This window comes from Diabrotica undecimpunctata, chromosome 9 (genome assembly GCF_040954645.1).
Source record: "Diabrotica undecimpunctata isolate CICGRU chromosome 9, icDiaUnde3, whole genome shotgun sequence".
NCBI lineage: Eukaryota > Metazoa > Arthropoda > Insecta > Coleoptera > Chrysomelidae > Diabrotica > Diabrotica undecimpunctata.
In genome coordinates, this window is record NC_092811.1 from 112,617,550 (window position 1) to 112,633,988 (window position 16,439).

At 35.1% G+C, this 16,439-nt stretch overlaps 1 protein-coding gene across 1 annotated transcript in view; it reads right to left on the reverse strand.

Moving 5' to 3' along the window:
* LOC140450406 (LIM/homeobox protein Lhx9-like) overlaps positions 1-16,439 on the reverse strand; it is a 127,247-nt gene that overhangs the window by 99,192 nt on the left and 11,616 nt on the right. The window contains exon 2 of the mRNA XM_072544023.1: positions 118-412. Within this exon, the coding sequence (XP_072400124.1) occupies positions 118-362 (245 nt within the window). The 5' untranslated portion in view covers positions 363-412. The remainder of the gene's footprint in view (positions 1-117; positions 413-16,439) is intronic.

Consider the following 16,439-nt stretch of genomic DNA (forward strand, 5'->3'; position numbering starts at 1 on the left):
TTATCTATTTTTGTGACAAATTATGTGATATAAACGTTTATGTAGGCTGCAAGATTTGCTATATTCATACAGTTATCCAATATCAGACCTTTTCCCACTCTGTATAAGCGTACTCACCTGTAATAATCTTCTTTACAATAAATATTCCCGTCACGCGCAAAGCACGTCAAATCTGAATCCAGAGGCAACTTGCATTCGCAACATTTCAAACATGACGCATGCCACTGTCTGTCAACGGCCAAGAGGTAGTACCTATCGTGGATCCGCTCTCCGCATCCCGCACAAGACGAAGCTTCAATCCCAGAGGAACCACCTAAGCTCGAGCAAGGAGACGACGCGTTATCACGCTCTTTCAACATCATCAAAACGACTGGTGAGTCTCGAGATGGTACGTGCGGTACTTGTAGTACTCCTGAAAAGAAAAATATTATCGATAAGACAAAAAAATGATAGTGGTGACTGACTGACGAAGAACATGTTACAGGCGCCCGAAGAGACGGCGTTGATGATTAGGAAGTTCAGGATGTCGGAGTCTAGTACCTAGAGACAGTACAGTGGCGGAGAGATTGGATATTAATTGGCTACAGCTATATAATGCATTAAATTTCAAAGTATAAACGTTTAACAGAAGATTTTAATAAAAATATGCTTAAGAATTAAGAAGTTTAAAAATAAAAAGGCAAACAAGATCCACATTCAAAATAACAATTATATATCTACTTCATAAAACTCTATGAAGCTGGGACTTTAAAATAAACGCAATAAGAATATTAAATCTTTTTGAAATGTGAAGCTTCTGGTAACTACTAAAAATATCCTGATAGTCTAGTATGTTTAACAATGAAATACTAGTTTAAATTAATAAAATTTGTTAGCTAGTAAAATTTATTATAAAAGTAAAACTAACTATTATGACCATATATACTATTTCAAAGGATCCAACGTTATGTAATCAAAGACTAAGGTAAGAGAAGGCACCCGATCTGTGCCGGTTTGAGATCTTGAGTCTAAGATCTGCATTAACTGCCCCCCCCCCAGGACAGACTGTGAGAGGAAAAGTCATATCCCCGATACATTGTGTCAAAATGGGTAAGAGGAAACGTTTTATGGATATTTAGGATAAGATAACAGGTGTGAATAAGGTATAACTAAATAAACATTTGCAAATCAACTAATAGGAGCTGAAATTAAAATAATTTCGAAATCTGGTCAAGCAGTCGTGCACAGGCTTCCCAGCATCAACGACACCTTTTTCGGACTTTGCCCGCTACTCCAGACTCTGAGGCCAGTTATTGACCTCTTAGCAACTTGTTTTCATTTCAAATCCGAAGGAGCTCCCTGTCGAATCGAGCTATAAAAACAAAAAAGCTACACCAACGATACTAGCTGTTTGGCCTCTTCGCCGCTTCAGCAGAGACATGGCGCCCAACGTGGGGTGCCATATGACTGAGATTTCTTGAACGGCTGACTTTTGTAGTCGTTTTACAATAGGTATTGTCCTTAGGGATAGTATTTTTAGTATTACAGGTATCCACAAACTATTATTATTTACTAAGTCAAAATTAGTGAGCTTAGTGAAGACATACCTTGCATTAGAGACGATATAACGTCTATTTTTGATACGCATAGTATCATCTGATCGCTGCATCGTTCGTAAATAAGAAATATTTCTAGACCCAGTCACGAGAATTTCCAAGTGGTTGTTTTTTCAATAAGTGGAGTTGACACCCCCTAGGAATTTTTCTTTATTTGATGTTGATCTGCGTTTCGTTTAGCTTGGCTCATTTGCAGTTTGTAATTTTGGTAAGCACATTAACTTTCGGAAATTATTCAAGCTATTATTAAGTAATTGGAAACCAGAATGTTGAATGCAAAAAAAGTCGTGGGTTGCCGACTAGCAACAAGATTAAGTTCTTAAAGCTTTATAAATTTTTCAAGAAATTGCTAAAGGTTCTCGAGCTACCTGGTGCAGTGTGAATGTCGTCTCCTGAAGCTTTATGTTATTTCCATTCGAAATCAGCCAAAAGTCTTTACTAGGAGGTTTTTGGAGTTGTTAAACAAGAATATTACGACGGCGATGATCTCCAATGTATCAGGTGCCCAAAGTCACTTCGTCTATTCAAGTTTTTGTTAAAAAAAATCGTAAATAACAAAAAAAATTTTAGGAGACGAGATCCACGCTAGGCACCAGCTACCTTCGAGATCATTGCCGTCTTAATATTCTTAATATTCTTAATATTCGTATTCATTGATCCCAAAAACTCCCGAGTAATGATTTTTGACTAATTTAAAATAAAAATAACATAAACATCTAGGGGACAAGGTCCAAAATGGGCTCCAGGTAGTTCGATGATCATGGTTGTCATAACGCTCATGTTTATTGACCTCGAAAACACTCGAGTAATGACTTTTGGCAGATTTTGAATGAAAGTACCAACAAAATTTAGAAGACGAGTTCCACCCTGGGCACCAGGTAGCTCGAGGATCATCGCCGTCATAATATTCGTATTCAGTGATCTCGAAAACCTTTCAAGTAATGACTTTTGACTGATTTTAAATGAAAATAACATAAAATTCTAGGAGACGAGGTCTACCCAGGACAGCAGGTAGCTCGAGAACCATCGTCGTTATCATATCTGTATTCAGCGACCTTGAAAACCCCTATCTAACAAAATTAAACTCATTCTTGTCAATAGTTTCTTAGTTGTAATTTTTTTAATCCATGCAAAAATGCAATTTTTCATTTCTTTATGATCGCATTAATTCACAAAATTTCCTGACGCTCTAACGAATCAAATGCACTAAACTGCATCTGAATTTGTCTTACTGCGCCAATTTTTGAAGGTTTATTGTTTCATCTCCTCGACTATTTAATTTTTCTCTCCACATGAAAAAGCATTGTACATTTTTCTATAAATTCGTAGATGCTACAATCAGAGGTGCATTACATTAAAGATATAATGCAACAGGCTTCCCTAAGACTAACTAATATAAATCTTAATCCTGTGATTAAATTAAAATACCTTGAGGAATTAATAGATATTACGAATAACCCAGAGAGTGGTGACTATGTTAATAGGAGACATATGCACTCATGGAAACATGTGGTTTAAAAGTAAACTTTTATATAAATCCAGGGATGTCAATTTCGATATAGTTACGTGTTTCATCGATTTCAAGAAGGCATTTGGTAAAGTACTACATAAGAAAATAATCGATACCCAAAAAACATCAAGATACGATGTTAAGGATACAAAACTAATCTCAAACTTATGTCTCTAACAATAAGCAACAGTGCGATTCGAAAATAGCAGTTAGAAAAGGAGTTCGACAGAGATGCATACTATCACCAGCACTGTTTAACATAATATTAAATGGGACAACACTGTATTGCTGGTATATAGTGCTCAAAAGCTCCAAAGAATGTTAGACAATGTAGTAGAACATGTTATAAATATACGGCCTTAAACTAATTTGTAGGAAGACAACAGTAATAATGAGTAGTAGAACACCAATATTAGTGCCCAAATTATAAGAAAAGATACACCATTAGAAAGGGTGGAGAAAATGAGCTACTTGGACTACAATATAAAGGATACCTGGGATCATAGCTACGAAATAAAAACTAGTATTGAAAAAGAGCTCTTTTAACGGTCTTGAGTGAGATACTTTGTAACCTATCTTTAAGTATTAACATACGCATAACAATTCTTAACCAAACCAAATAACCAAACCGTTGAGCTTCTCCGTCGTATAAGACTGACTTGGGCAGCCTTCGGCAAGCTGAACCATATTTTCAAATCGTCTGATATACCAATATGCCTTAAAAGAAAAACGTTTAATCAGTGTGTTTTGCCAGTGTTAACTTGTGCGGAAACGTTGACCATGACAAGGAGAACAGTTCAAAAGATCCGTGTGTGTCAAAGGGCGATGGAGCGTGCTATGTTAGGCATTTCACTACGAGACAAGATCCCAAATCGCCAGCTACGACAAAGAACAGGAGTGGCTGATGCCGTAGAGAGAGTAGCAACACTGAAATGGAACTGGGCAGGTCACGTGGCTCGAATGACAGATAATAGATGGACAAAACGGATACTGGAATGGAGACCAAGAGATGATGCCTACCGAAGCAGAAGTCGTCCACCAACACGTTGGACTGACGATCTAAAACGTTGTCATAGGAATTGGATGCAAGAGGCACAAGATCGAAATAGATGGAAAATTATGAGGGAGATCTATGCCCAGCAGTGGATAAGCGAAGATTGAATGATGAACAATTCTTAGATGTTGCGTCTTTAGAGTCCTTCTCTACATAGTAGAAAGCTGGAGTCTCACAGAAGATGCCATAAAATGTTAAGAGTCATTTAAAATGTGGTCCTACCGACGTATGTTACGGGTTTCATATATACACCATATAACTAACATAACTGTTCTCCAGACGCTAAGAAAAAAAAATATATTAACACTGGTTACCAATCTTAGAAAATGGATTGGTTTAACGTCAGCTGTACTATTTCGAGCTGCAGTGGAATAAGATGGATCAATGTGGTCACCAACATCATAGACACTTTTAGAAGAAGAGAAGAAAAAAACTGGTCAAACCAATTTAAGTTGTCTGACAGACTAGTGAAAACTGATTTTCTGTTATAAGTTTTTCAAAGATACATAGTTTTATCCCTTAATAATGCCATCAATAATATTAGGAATAAAAGAATGGACATACCAGTCGTATAGTCTATTTATATAAAGTGTTACGCATTGCTAATGCGGCAGTCTATCAGATGACACTTTTCCAATTAAAAGAAATGAAAAGAAAATGAGCCGTATAGCTGTAGCAGGCTTAGTATTAGATATAGGTAAATTTAAATAATCATATGGACGTCAATAGATCAAAATAGACATAAGGACAATATGAGTACTAGTTATTTTTCAACAATAGGTCTAATCTATTAGTTGTCCGTTGTAAAATAAAACGAAACAACCAGATTTTAGCGTCATATTAATCATTATATTAGGATTTTTTTAGTGCATAGTCAAAATATAAGAGATACCTAAATATTTTAAAGTTTCTTGATGTTACTTTGCATTTGAATACCCGGGAACATTTTTGTAACTCATTCAGAGTCCTGCAATATTCTTTAGGATAATTAATAAATTTTTCTCAAGGCATATTATTAACCCGAAAAGCATTGCTTTCCCCGTTATGACATGCCACTGGATAAAATACAAATTATCTATACATTCTGAACTCATTTACTCCTTACATCGACGCCAATGTTTAATACTGACCCAGTTCTTGTCCATGAAATTAATGGTGGTGCGGAGGAATCGTCTGCTAATGATCTGCATATATAGGTAAGTTCAGTTCAAGTAACTAACAAAAGTTATTCACAAGTTTGTAGGTTTTACGATGTATTTAGGGTTTAAATTCAAACGTAGGAATTCGTTAATAATGTAAAAAAATTCTAAATTCTAAATTCTAATAATAGGAGAATAATAAGTAACATAATTATCTGAAGACAATAATGTTTGCATAAAACACTGAGAACTTTGATTATGTGACTACAGTTTCATAACATGTAAGATGTCTAAGAAAAAATTATTTACCTAGGTTAGGACACAAACTAATTAATTCATAATAAACAAAGGCTAGAAACATGTAACCCATGATGGATAAAACATTCCAATATAGAAATATTCAGTATGTAACAGCAAGAACTTTTAAAAAGGCTTAAAATATTGCAGAAAATAGGTCAATTGTATTTATAATAACATATAGACTATATCAGGGGATGTCCAAGCACCTTGATAATCCGAGCCGTTTTTCAAAATTTTAAAATTCTTCGCTAGTGGCAATTAAATGATTATCAAAAAAATATCCGCAACAGATTAAAAACACATTAGATGCTGCATAGCTGAGAGAGCAAGCTGGCTTCAGAAGTGGATTCAATATCATGTATTATATTCATACACTTCGAGAACTAATGAGTGAAGCTAAAGAATATGAAATACCGCTAGCATAGCGCTTTACAGATTTCGAGAAGGCTTTCAATTCTATGTATTCCAAGGCAGTAAGAGAAGCTTTGACCAACCAAGGCATTGACAAACCGTACATAGAAATTACAGCAAATATATACAGACAAGTAAAAGCTAAGATAAAAATGTATAAAAACACTCCAGAATTTCCCACTACCAGAGGCGTCGGACAAGGTGACGCAATATCACCAAAGCTCTTCACTGCAACTGATAGAAGAAAGGAATATCGATTGATGGAGAATACCTCAGCTATCTAAGATTTGCAGACGACAACGTTCTGATTGCTAATAATCCTGCAGAACTACAAGAACTAATAAGCGACCTAAATGCAGCTAGCAATGAAGTTGGCCTAAAAATGAACTTGACAAAAACAAAAACCATGTACAAGGAGCTAGTGGGCGGGACATTTAGCGAGAAGAACTGACAATAGTTGTTCCACTAGAATTACACTGTGGTATCCAAGATGCGTCAAAAGACCAAGAAGACGTCCAAATTTAAGATAGGACTATAACATTATAACGAAATATTTTGCCTACCACATAGGGTGAGACTTGTAAAACTGGTATGAGAGGAGATTCCCACAGGCAAAAGACCACTCGGACGTCCCAGAATGCGATGGAGAGATAACATCCAAGCAGATCTCCGGAAAATGAACATTCCATTTGACCCTAGGTTGATGGAAGAACGAACAAATTGGAAAAAAGTTGTACAGTCAGCCAAGACCCAGCCAGGGTTGTAGCGCTACGTGATGATGATGACATAGGGTATAATTATAGGGGGTTTGAAAACTGGGGACAGAAACTATTGGGGTAAAGATAGGACAAGCAAAATAAACCAAACTGTGCGAACGGCACTCAGGGTTTATTTGGAGAGCTGGGTCGTGGATAAGTTGAATGGCAAGGGGATTAGATTGGGACAACTACAAAAATGAAACAACTGGGTACTGACATAAATCTCCTGGAACAAAGGGACAAACAAAACATACAACAGGAAGGAACTCTAGCAATTTAAAATGGACGCTGCTTCGAGGTGCCAAATTATAATTATTACAACAACTAGTGTTAACTATCGAAATAATTATTGGAAATGCAAAAATGACTTTTCTAAAATAAACAAACAAAAATTATTTAGAGAAATAAATAAAACATTGATTGTGTCTCGCCACAAACAGTTACAAAAATATAGAGATTTATACCAAAAATAACAAAGAAAACTTACATAATGATGTCCAATTCGTTTACAAACTCTGTTGCTACAAAACTTACAAATGTTACTGGGCTATAAACTGTGGCAAATAAAAATTATTGCAAATAAAAAGTATCTTTTTAAATAATGAAAGCAATTATTATTATAAAAAAAATATCTGTCGTTACTCTAAAATTAAAACACAAAAAGTTACCTGGATTTCACTAAAAAAAGCACTAAAAATTTCTGGGGGTGGAAAGTGGATTGGAAATCTCTGAACACGAACAAAAGAACTGCATATCACACTGCGAATTATTGAGATTGGATGTTGGGGCACTGGAACACAAACTTTGGAAACTCGGCTTCTCAAAAAACAGGAATCGGTATTTGAAATTTCACTATAACTGTAACTACGTATTGAACTGATTAAACTGCTTCTAATAACTCTACTGCTACTTATTTTCTATAAAAAGGGGCAAAAACAGAAAATTTAACAAATTCGACTTGAAATTTGGACAAACGCTAGAAGCAACTGTCTATGACAATGCCAAATGATTTGAAAAAGTTCGGAAGCGTACTGCCTTGGCAACGAGAGTAAGTTTAGCACACTTAGAAAAGGGTCTCTTGTAAAATGAAATGAAAAATGAACATTTTTGCCGCCTAACATACTTTAATTGTCAGAGACGAAAATGTCACTGAACCTCTAACAATCATACGAACAGGCTAAATATTTCAGAGAATATTAATTTTGGGACCACAAAAAAGATGCAAAAAATCTTATTTATAGATATAACAAAAGCATATGATACTATATGGCGATGCAACATTATAGGAAAACTCCGCAAGTGGAACCTAAAAGGAAATATTTTACACTTTACTAGTAACTTCTTTAAAATTAGAAACTTTCAAGTTAGAGTTGATAATATGTTTTCTTCAAAGAAAATACAAACAAACGGCATCTCGCAAGGCTCTACAATAAGCACGACCCTTTTTTAATTGCTATAAATAATATTCTAGATCACTGCTCCCCACTAGTGAAAGAAAGACTTTATGCTGATGATCTGGTTATATTTGCTAACGGGAAAAATATCACATCTACCCAAAAACATTCAAATTTCACTAGATAGCTTAGGTCGCTGGTCAGAATCCATAGGAATGAAGTTTTCTACATCTAAAACAAAATGTGTGTTTTTTTTTGAAAAAACATTTATAAGTAAATCCATCATTATACCTCCAAGGGCAATTATTAGAATTTAAAAATAGCATTCGCTTCGTAGGTATAACTTTTGATAAAAAACTAACCTGGGGAGACCATATTGTAAACTTAAAGGAAACTTGTCAAAACCGAATAAATTTATTAAGAACCATCGCCGCTCATAATTGGGGAGCTGATTTCTCTAGCCTCATGTATTTATACAAATGTCAAATTAGGTCTAAAATTGATTATGGTTCTATTGTTTATTCTTCGACTAAAAAATCTCTATTACAGCAACTAGATACAATACAAAGCAGTGCATTACGAATTGCTACAGGAGCTTTCCGAACATCGCCTGTCGTAAGTTTTTAATGCCTAACGCGAGAACCAACTTTAGAATATAGGAGAATGTACTTAAGTTTATCGTATGCGTCAGCTTCTCTTGCAAATGATAATAATCCAGTCAACTATAATATCAAAACCAGCCATTTCCCTAATACATACTTTAATAAGAGACAAGATCAACATTTTACGAAAGAATTAGAGAATATATAAATAACCTTAAGATACAACTATTTAGACATTTGGATATAGTGAACCATTTAGATATAAAATAACTCATAATCAAACAAATTGTCAACCCCAACAAGAAGAAACTTTGGAAAAAAGAAGTTTGATAGTTTGACCCAAGAGAGTACAAGAATACTATATCAACAAAGACTGGATGGCACACTAATGAATATAACTGAAACATCAACAGTAGAGGAGGTATATAAAAACGTAGTCATTAGCGTTAAAATAGGTGCAGAAGAAGTACTCGGCTCTAACACTCAAAGATAAAGTGAAAAACTATGGTGGAACAAAAAATAGAAGCACTCGTAGAAGAGAAAAAGCAAGCGTATATCATATGAATGAGCACTAAACAACAAAAAAATAGAGATAAATACCTGGAACTCAAAAAGATAACAAGAAGAACACAAGTAAAAGCAAAAAGAGAAATGTGGGATAAGAAGTGCCAGGAAATTAATACCTACCTGGGAGGCAGAAAATGTACAGAAACATGGAAGTTCCTCAGTAAAATAAGAACTAACGAAAGGAAGAGCACAAACATTCAATTAATATCCACACAAAAATGGAAAAAGTACTATGGGGAACTACTGACAGAAAATAGGGACGAATACTTAACTCAATCACCAACAGAGGTTAATAAAGTGACAGCAATTAGAAAAGCTATAAAAGAACTGAAAAACGGTAGGTCTCCAGGACCAGGGGATATCCCAGCCGAACTAATAAAATGTGGATCACAAAAATTGTTTGAAACCGTCACTTGGTGCATAAATCAATTTATAAATAGTTCTCCCGTACCCGACGAGTGGAAAATTGCTTATATTTCGTCGATCCATAAGAAATGATATAAGCTTAAATGTGAAAACTATAGAGGGATATCAGTCACTAGTACATTCAGCCGTTTGTATGGACGAATAATTGGAGACCGCATTGAGAAGGAATACAAAGACCAAGAGGAAGAAGAATAATCCGGTTTTCGAACAGGAAGAAGCTGTACTGATAATATCTTTTGCCTCAAACAATTAATAGAAAAAAAAATTAAGCACAAATCAAGAAACCCACCTCATGTTTATTGACTTGCAGAAGGCGTACGATACAGTATCCTTAAACAAACTCTGCAACGTGTTACGACAGACGAATATTAGTGTCACCTTAATAAAAGCCTTAAGAAATTTGTATGAAGGGTCAACATCACAAATAAAACATGAAACAGACTATTGCAAAGCTTCCTGGTTAATAAAGGTCTACGTCAGGGGTGTTGTGTATCACCGACCTTGTTTAAAATATATGTTGCAAAAGCATTGAAAGAGTGGAAACGAAAATGCAGAGGCATGGGCGTAGACCTTGGAGAGATTTGCTTGTATACATTGCAGTTTGCTGATGACCAGGTTGTTATAGCAAACGATAAAGATGATCTGGAATACATGACAAGGAAATTACAAGGAGAATATAGAAAGTGGGGACTAAAAATTAATACAGAAAAAACAAAATACCTACTAATAAATACCGAACTATCGAACAGCACATTAGAAAATAACGAAATCATCATGCCCTGCGACCATTACACATACCTAGGAACCGTTTTTGACACAATGGGGAAATATGATGAAGAAATAAAGAGAAGAGAAAACACCCCCTCCCTGGACAATTTCCCCATTTCAAATCAATACTGACCTAACTAAATACAACAAAACTGAAATTAACCATAGTTACATTAAACAAGCTTTTCTTGAGATAATCAACCAGCATAACGATTATCTTTCTATATATACCGACGCGACGCCTCAAAAACAAACCAAAATCTTGGAGCATCAGTAATATTTCCTAATGCTGCTAAAACTTTTCAATTATCTTTGTTTAATAGCATCCTTAGACCCGAACTGTACGCCATCTTGGAAGCACTAAGATCACTCCAAAGTAATAATAATTACAGACTCTCTAAGTTTCATTCACACCACCCAACAGTTATACTCCAAACATCCAATTGCCAGCTTAATAAAATTAGAATTATTTTTTCTTCACCAATTACAAATTAAATTATTATGGGTTCCATCACACGTAGGCATATACGGAAATGAAAAAGCAGATTCGTGTGCTAAAGAAGAAACAACCAGCACCAAAGCGCGAAGCGCAAAAGTGCGCGAAGTAGTAGCGAGTGATATGAAAGCGCTTAATAAAAACAAAATGATGTGTATGTGGCAAAACAAGTGGAATACGACTGCAGAGAAACTTAAAACAATAAAACCGAGTGTGAAACAGTGAAAACATTGACAGGTTACGCCTGGGTTATACAAGACTAACTCATTCTTACCTATTTAATAGAGTCAATCCTCCTAAGTGTGACTTTTGTAATAAAGACCTAAGTGTGTAACACATACTAATGGAGTGTAACAAACACAACAATATAAGTACTAACCATAACCTTGCAACTAACCTCACATCTATTTTAAAAGATGATTATAATTCGGTAAATAAATCGGTAAAATAGTTTCGAAACAAATTAAGATTTATGCTTTAATCTGAACCTTCTAAAAATTGCAAGGTATAACAGACGTTGATAAAGATGTTAATAGAGACATGGGGAATCTAAAATTTGCATTCCACGACATGTCTATCAACTAAGCAGAAATCCTTAACGAATTTGTTTCTTGTACTCATACAGAGTAGATCCGAATAAAATGAAAAAGACAGTAAAGATTTGATTTCACGCACAAAGCGTCTATGTATCTTTTGATACGTATTTCGACTTAATAAGTCTCATCAGAACAGTTATTCATAGGCGTTCTCAACGTGAAAAATAAATATTTTCTGTCTTAAGAAGCAACAATAAAATGACTTCGTTATGGACGCAATAGCGACATCTGATAGAAAAATCGGTAAAATAGATATAAAAAAGATATAACAGCTATTAACATCTTTATCAACGTCTATTATACCTTTCAATTTTTAAAAGGTTCAGATTAAAGCATAAATCTGAATTTGTTTCGAAACTATTTTACCGATTTTTCTATCAGATGTCGCTATTGCGTCCATAACGAAGCCATTTTATTGTTGCTTCTTAAGACAGAAAATATTTATTTTTCACGTTGAGAACGCCTATGAATAACTGTTCTGATGAGACTTATTAAGTCGAAATACGTATCAACAGATACATAGACGCTTTGTGCGTGAAATCAAATCTTTACTGTCTTTTTCATTTTAATTCGGTAAATGTTATAAACTTTTTGAAGAATGTAGGTCTATTTCATCAGTTGTAATTGTAATGTGAATATATTTGTAGGCAATGTAATGTAACTTATGTCGCTAATAACTCTTAGTAGTTAATGCGAATAAATAAAACAAAAAAAAAATATATCAAATGCTAAGAAATTATATTCTTAAAAAATTTCCCGCATTCGAAATAATTGTCGTTCCTGTTCTAATATTATTGTATCGTTTATTTTTGTGGCAATAATTCTCGTAGCACAGTAGCAAAACAAGTAAATCACTGTTATCGTCGAAATTGTCTCATTATTAGTTTAAAGGAAACATTGTTATGGGTTATAAAGTTAAAAGTGAACGCACCGTGACACGTCGGCAACGGCAACGTATTGTTGCAAGTCAATAAATTTAACACAAGTGCAACCACAATTAGCAATTAACAAATTAACAGTGCACATTTTATGTCCTTTGAATACATAAACCGACTCAATTTAATAGTCTAGACTTCAAGTATACCGAAGGTACTTTACAGGGAGGGAATGGCACATTTGATATACTAATATAACTAGAATATAATATATTTTAAACCGTTTTATAGTAAAACCATAACTTCTAAGCCCACAAACTTTCAACTCATATAGTCTTTATAGATCTGACAAAGGCATACGATAGTGTACCACTTTCAATGCTTTGGGTAGCAATGGAAAAACAAGGAATAAGCAAAAAAAATATACAAGCAGTACAACAGCTCTACAAAAAAATGATGGCAAACATTAAAACTGGAAATAGATTAACTAGAGAAATTCCTATTAGTGAGGGCCTAAAGCAAGGCTGCTGCATAGCAGTTACACTCTTCAAAATATATCTAAATGAGGCACTCTCAGTGTGGAGAAGAAAGTGGAAGATGAGTATACCAAATGGGGCCTCACAATTAATATACAAAAAACTGAGTACTTAGTTGTAGGAGAAAAACCAGAAAGCCTACAAATCGAAATGGGAACTATAAAACCAAAAGACAATTTTAAATACTTGGGAGTCCAAATAACATTAAAAGCAGGAAGTACCGAAGAAATACACTCCAGGATTGGCCAAGCAAGATCAGCCATCAGACAGCTACACGGACTATTATGGAATAAAAAAATAACAAAAAAAAATAAAAGAAGAATCTATACAACAATAATAGAAAGTATCAGGCTGTACGGCGCCGAACTCTGGGAAATAAACCAAAGAAACAAATCAAAAATTAAGGCCATGGAAATGAACTACTGGAGACGATGTTGCCAGCTCACTATACTTGATAGGGTGAGAAACGAAGATATTCGGAGAGAAATGGAAATCGATCTAGACATAATAGACACAATCGAAGCCAAAAGACTTAACTGGTATGGACACCTTCAGAGAATGCCTGAAAATAGATGGCCAAAAAAAATAGACGAATCTTCTTCTTGCAGTACCGTCTCCCTTTTTTGGCTGCAGCTCTGAACAACTGAATAGAAGAATGGACTCCTCCAACTAGAAGAAAATGAGGTAGACCAAGACGATCCTAGACAGACGATGTCGACGATGCAATGACCGCCAGAGATCTAACAACTGAAGATTGCTTCGACAGAAAACGCTGGAAATTAGGATGCGAGAAGCGGCGCCAGCTGTAGAAGACCCGCTTGTTATATATATACATATATATATATATATATATATATATACCATAACTTCTTGAACAAACACCAGATAATGAGTAGTTAAATATAGTATATAAGCTAGTTCGTTACTTTTTGTTTATATAGACTACCGTCTGGAACTATTTGTTCCTGAAGTTTCGCCTCCATCAGTGACAGAAATTATTGTGAAAGGTAATGAGTAGAGAAGAGCATTTATGCAATCCACATAATTTGCTAATTTGTGGTTATCGTATGAAAAAATAGCGTTTTTGCATATTTTCCGGAAAACTGTCATATATTGCATATTTTACACGTGAATACACATACCTAAAGAACAAGATTTAAATAAAATTACAGAACCATCAAGTTCATCATCAATCAGCCAATCGCGTCCTCTGCTGGACATAGGCCTCACTCAGTTCTTTCCAGTGTTCTCTACACTGGGCCGCTTGTAGCCAGTTTCCCGCTACATGTTTTATATCATCGGTCCATCTAATCGGTGGTCGTCTTCGGCTTCTTTTATAGTTTCTGGGCCTCCATTCCATAATACGTCTTGTCCACCGTCCATCTTGTGTTCTGGCTAAGTGCCCTGCCTAGTTCCACTTAAGGATCGTGGTTCTTTCTATGACGTCTTGAACTCCTGATCTTTGCCTGATTTGTTGGTTTGGTATGGGGTCTTGAAGGCTCACGTTCAGTATTACACGTTCCATGGCTCGTTGTGTAACTCTGAGTTTATTCGCAGATTTTTGCGTGGGTGTTAAAGTCTCTGCTCCATAAGTTTGTACAGGCAAAACACATTGCTTATAAACCTTTCGCTTGAGAGACATGAGAATTGAACTTTTTAGAATAGTCTGTCTGAAAGAGCAGTTTAATCCTGCTCTTTCAGACAGACTTTTAAGCGAATGTATCATAGAAACTGTATCCTGTAAGTTATCTGCGATTAATACAACATAATCTGCAAACATTAGATGATTTAATCTTTCTCCATCTATATTGATGCCCATATCTTGCCATTGAGTATTTTTAAATATTGACTCTAGAGCTGCCGTAAACAATTTTGGTAAAATATTGTCTCCTTGTTTAGCTCCTCGACCTAAGCTGAATTTTTCTGTGTCTTCGTATAGTCGTATACTTGATGTAGCGTTCTTGTAGATGTTTTTGATTAGTGTCGTGTATCTGTAATCTATTTCGCTTTGATTTAGGGCTTCCAGTACTGTTTCAAACTCTACAGAATCAAAAGCCTTCTCGTAATCGACAAATGCAAGAACCAGTGGTATGTTGTACTCGATGCACTTTTCTATTAAGATCTTTATGGTATGCAAATGATCATTTGTGCCATATCCTGCCCTGAAGCCTGCCTGTTCCTTGGGCTGATAGAAATCAAGTTTAGATGTTAGTCTCTCATAAAGAGTTTGTACGTATGTGTCAAGAGGCTGATGGGTCTATAATTTTCTAATTTAGTAATATCGCCTTTTTTGTGCAACAAGACTATGACTGCATTGTTCCAGTCTTTTGGAATCGTAATCTCATGTAAGCATTTATTAAACAGTTTGCTTACTGATTTTAATAGAATTTCTCCTCCTGCTTTTATTACCTCAATAACCAGTCCATCATCACCACCCCATACCAGGCGATCGATGTTTCTTCATTTTCTTTAAAGCTGCTCTTACTTCTGACACAGTAATGGGTAAAAGTATTTCCGATCCCTGATTTATGAGAGTCTTTACTCGTGTCGGGAAATTGTCTTGTAGTCTTTGGCTGGTATAGAGGTCTTTCTAAAACTCTCTGGTTATTTTCAGAATGTTTTGTTTATCTGTTGTTGCCTTTCCGTCTTTATCTCTCAGCTTGTATATTTCTTTTTTACTTTGTGTGAGTTTTATTTTCATTATCTTTAAACCTTTGTTCTCTTCTACTGTTTGAGTATTTACATTAGTATTATATCTTCTTACATGTTTTCTAATTTCCGCTGAAATTCTTTTATTTAGTTTTCTATCTTCTTTGTTTCCCTTTTCGTTCTCGCTTGGGTTTCGTCGTATTTCCATGAGAGTTTTTGTATCTTTGCTAATCTTTTTACTTTTGGTGTCATTTTTTATTGCAAAATTTGAGTTGTGCGTTTCTAACCGAGTCTGTTATTAATTTATTGTGATCGTCGATACATAGAGGTTTGAGATTATTACTCTGTAAAGTTTCGGCTATATTTTTTATGTATGCTTCTGGCTGATTTGGTGAATTCCAAACTATGCGTTTGCAACTGTTTATCATCTTTGCTCTTTCTTTTTGTAGGTTTATCATTACTCTAGCTCTTACTGGTCCGTGGTCGCTTCCTACTGACAGTTTATTGAGTACAGTGACATCTTGAATAATTTACTTTTTGTCTGTTATTATACAATCATATTCGCTCTTAGTTCTTCCGTCTGGACTAGCCCACGTCCATTTTCTTTTCTGTTTCTTCTTAAAAAAGGTATTCATTGCTTACAGTTTGTGTTACAGTAGAAAGTTGGTAAGCATTTCGCCTCTTTTGTTTTTTACTCCGATTCCAAAATCTCCGATTGCCACTTCTTGTTCGTCCTTTTTCCTTCCGAGTTTCCCGTTAAAAT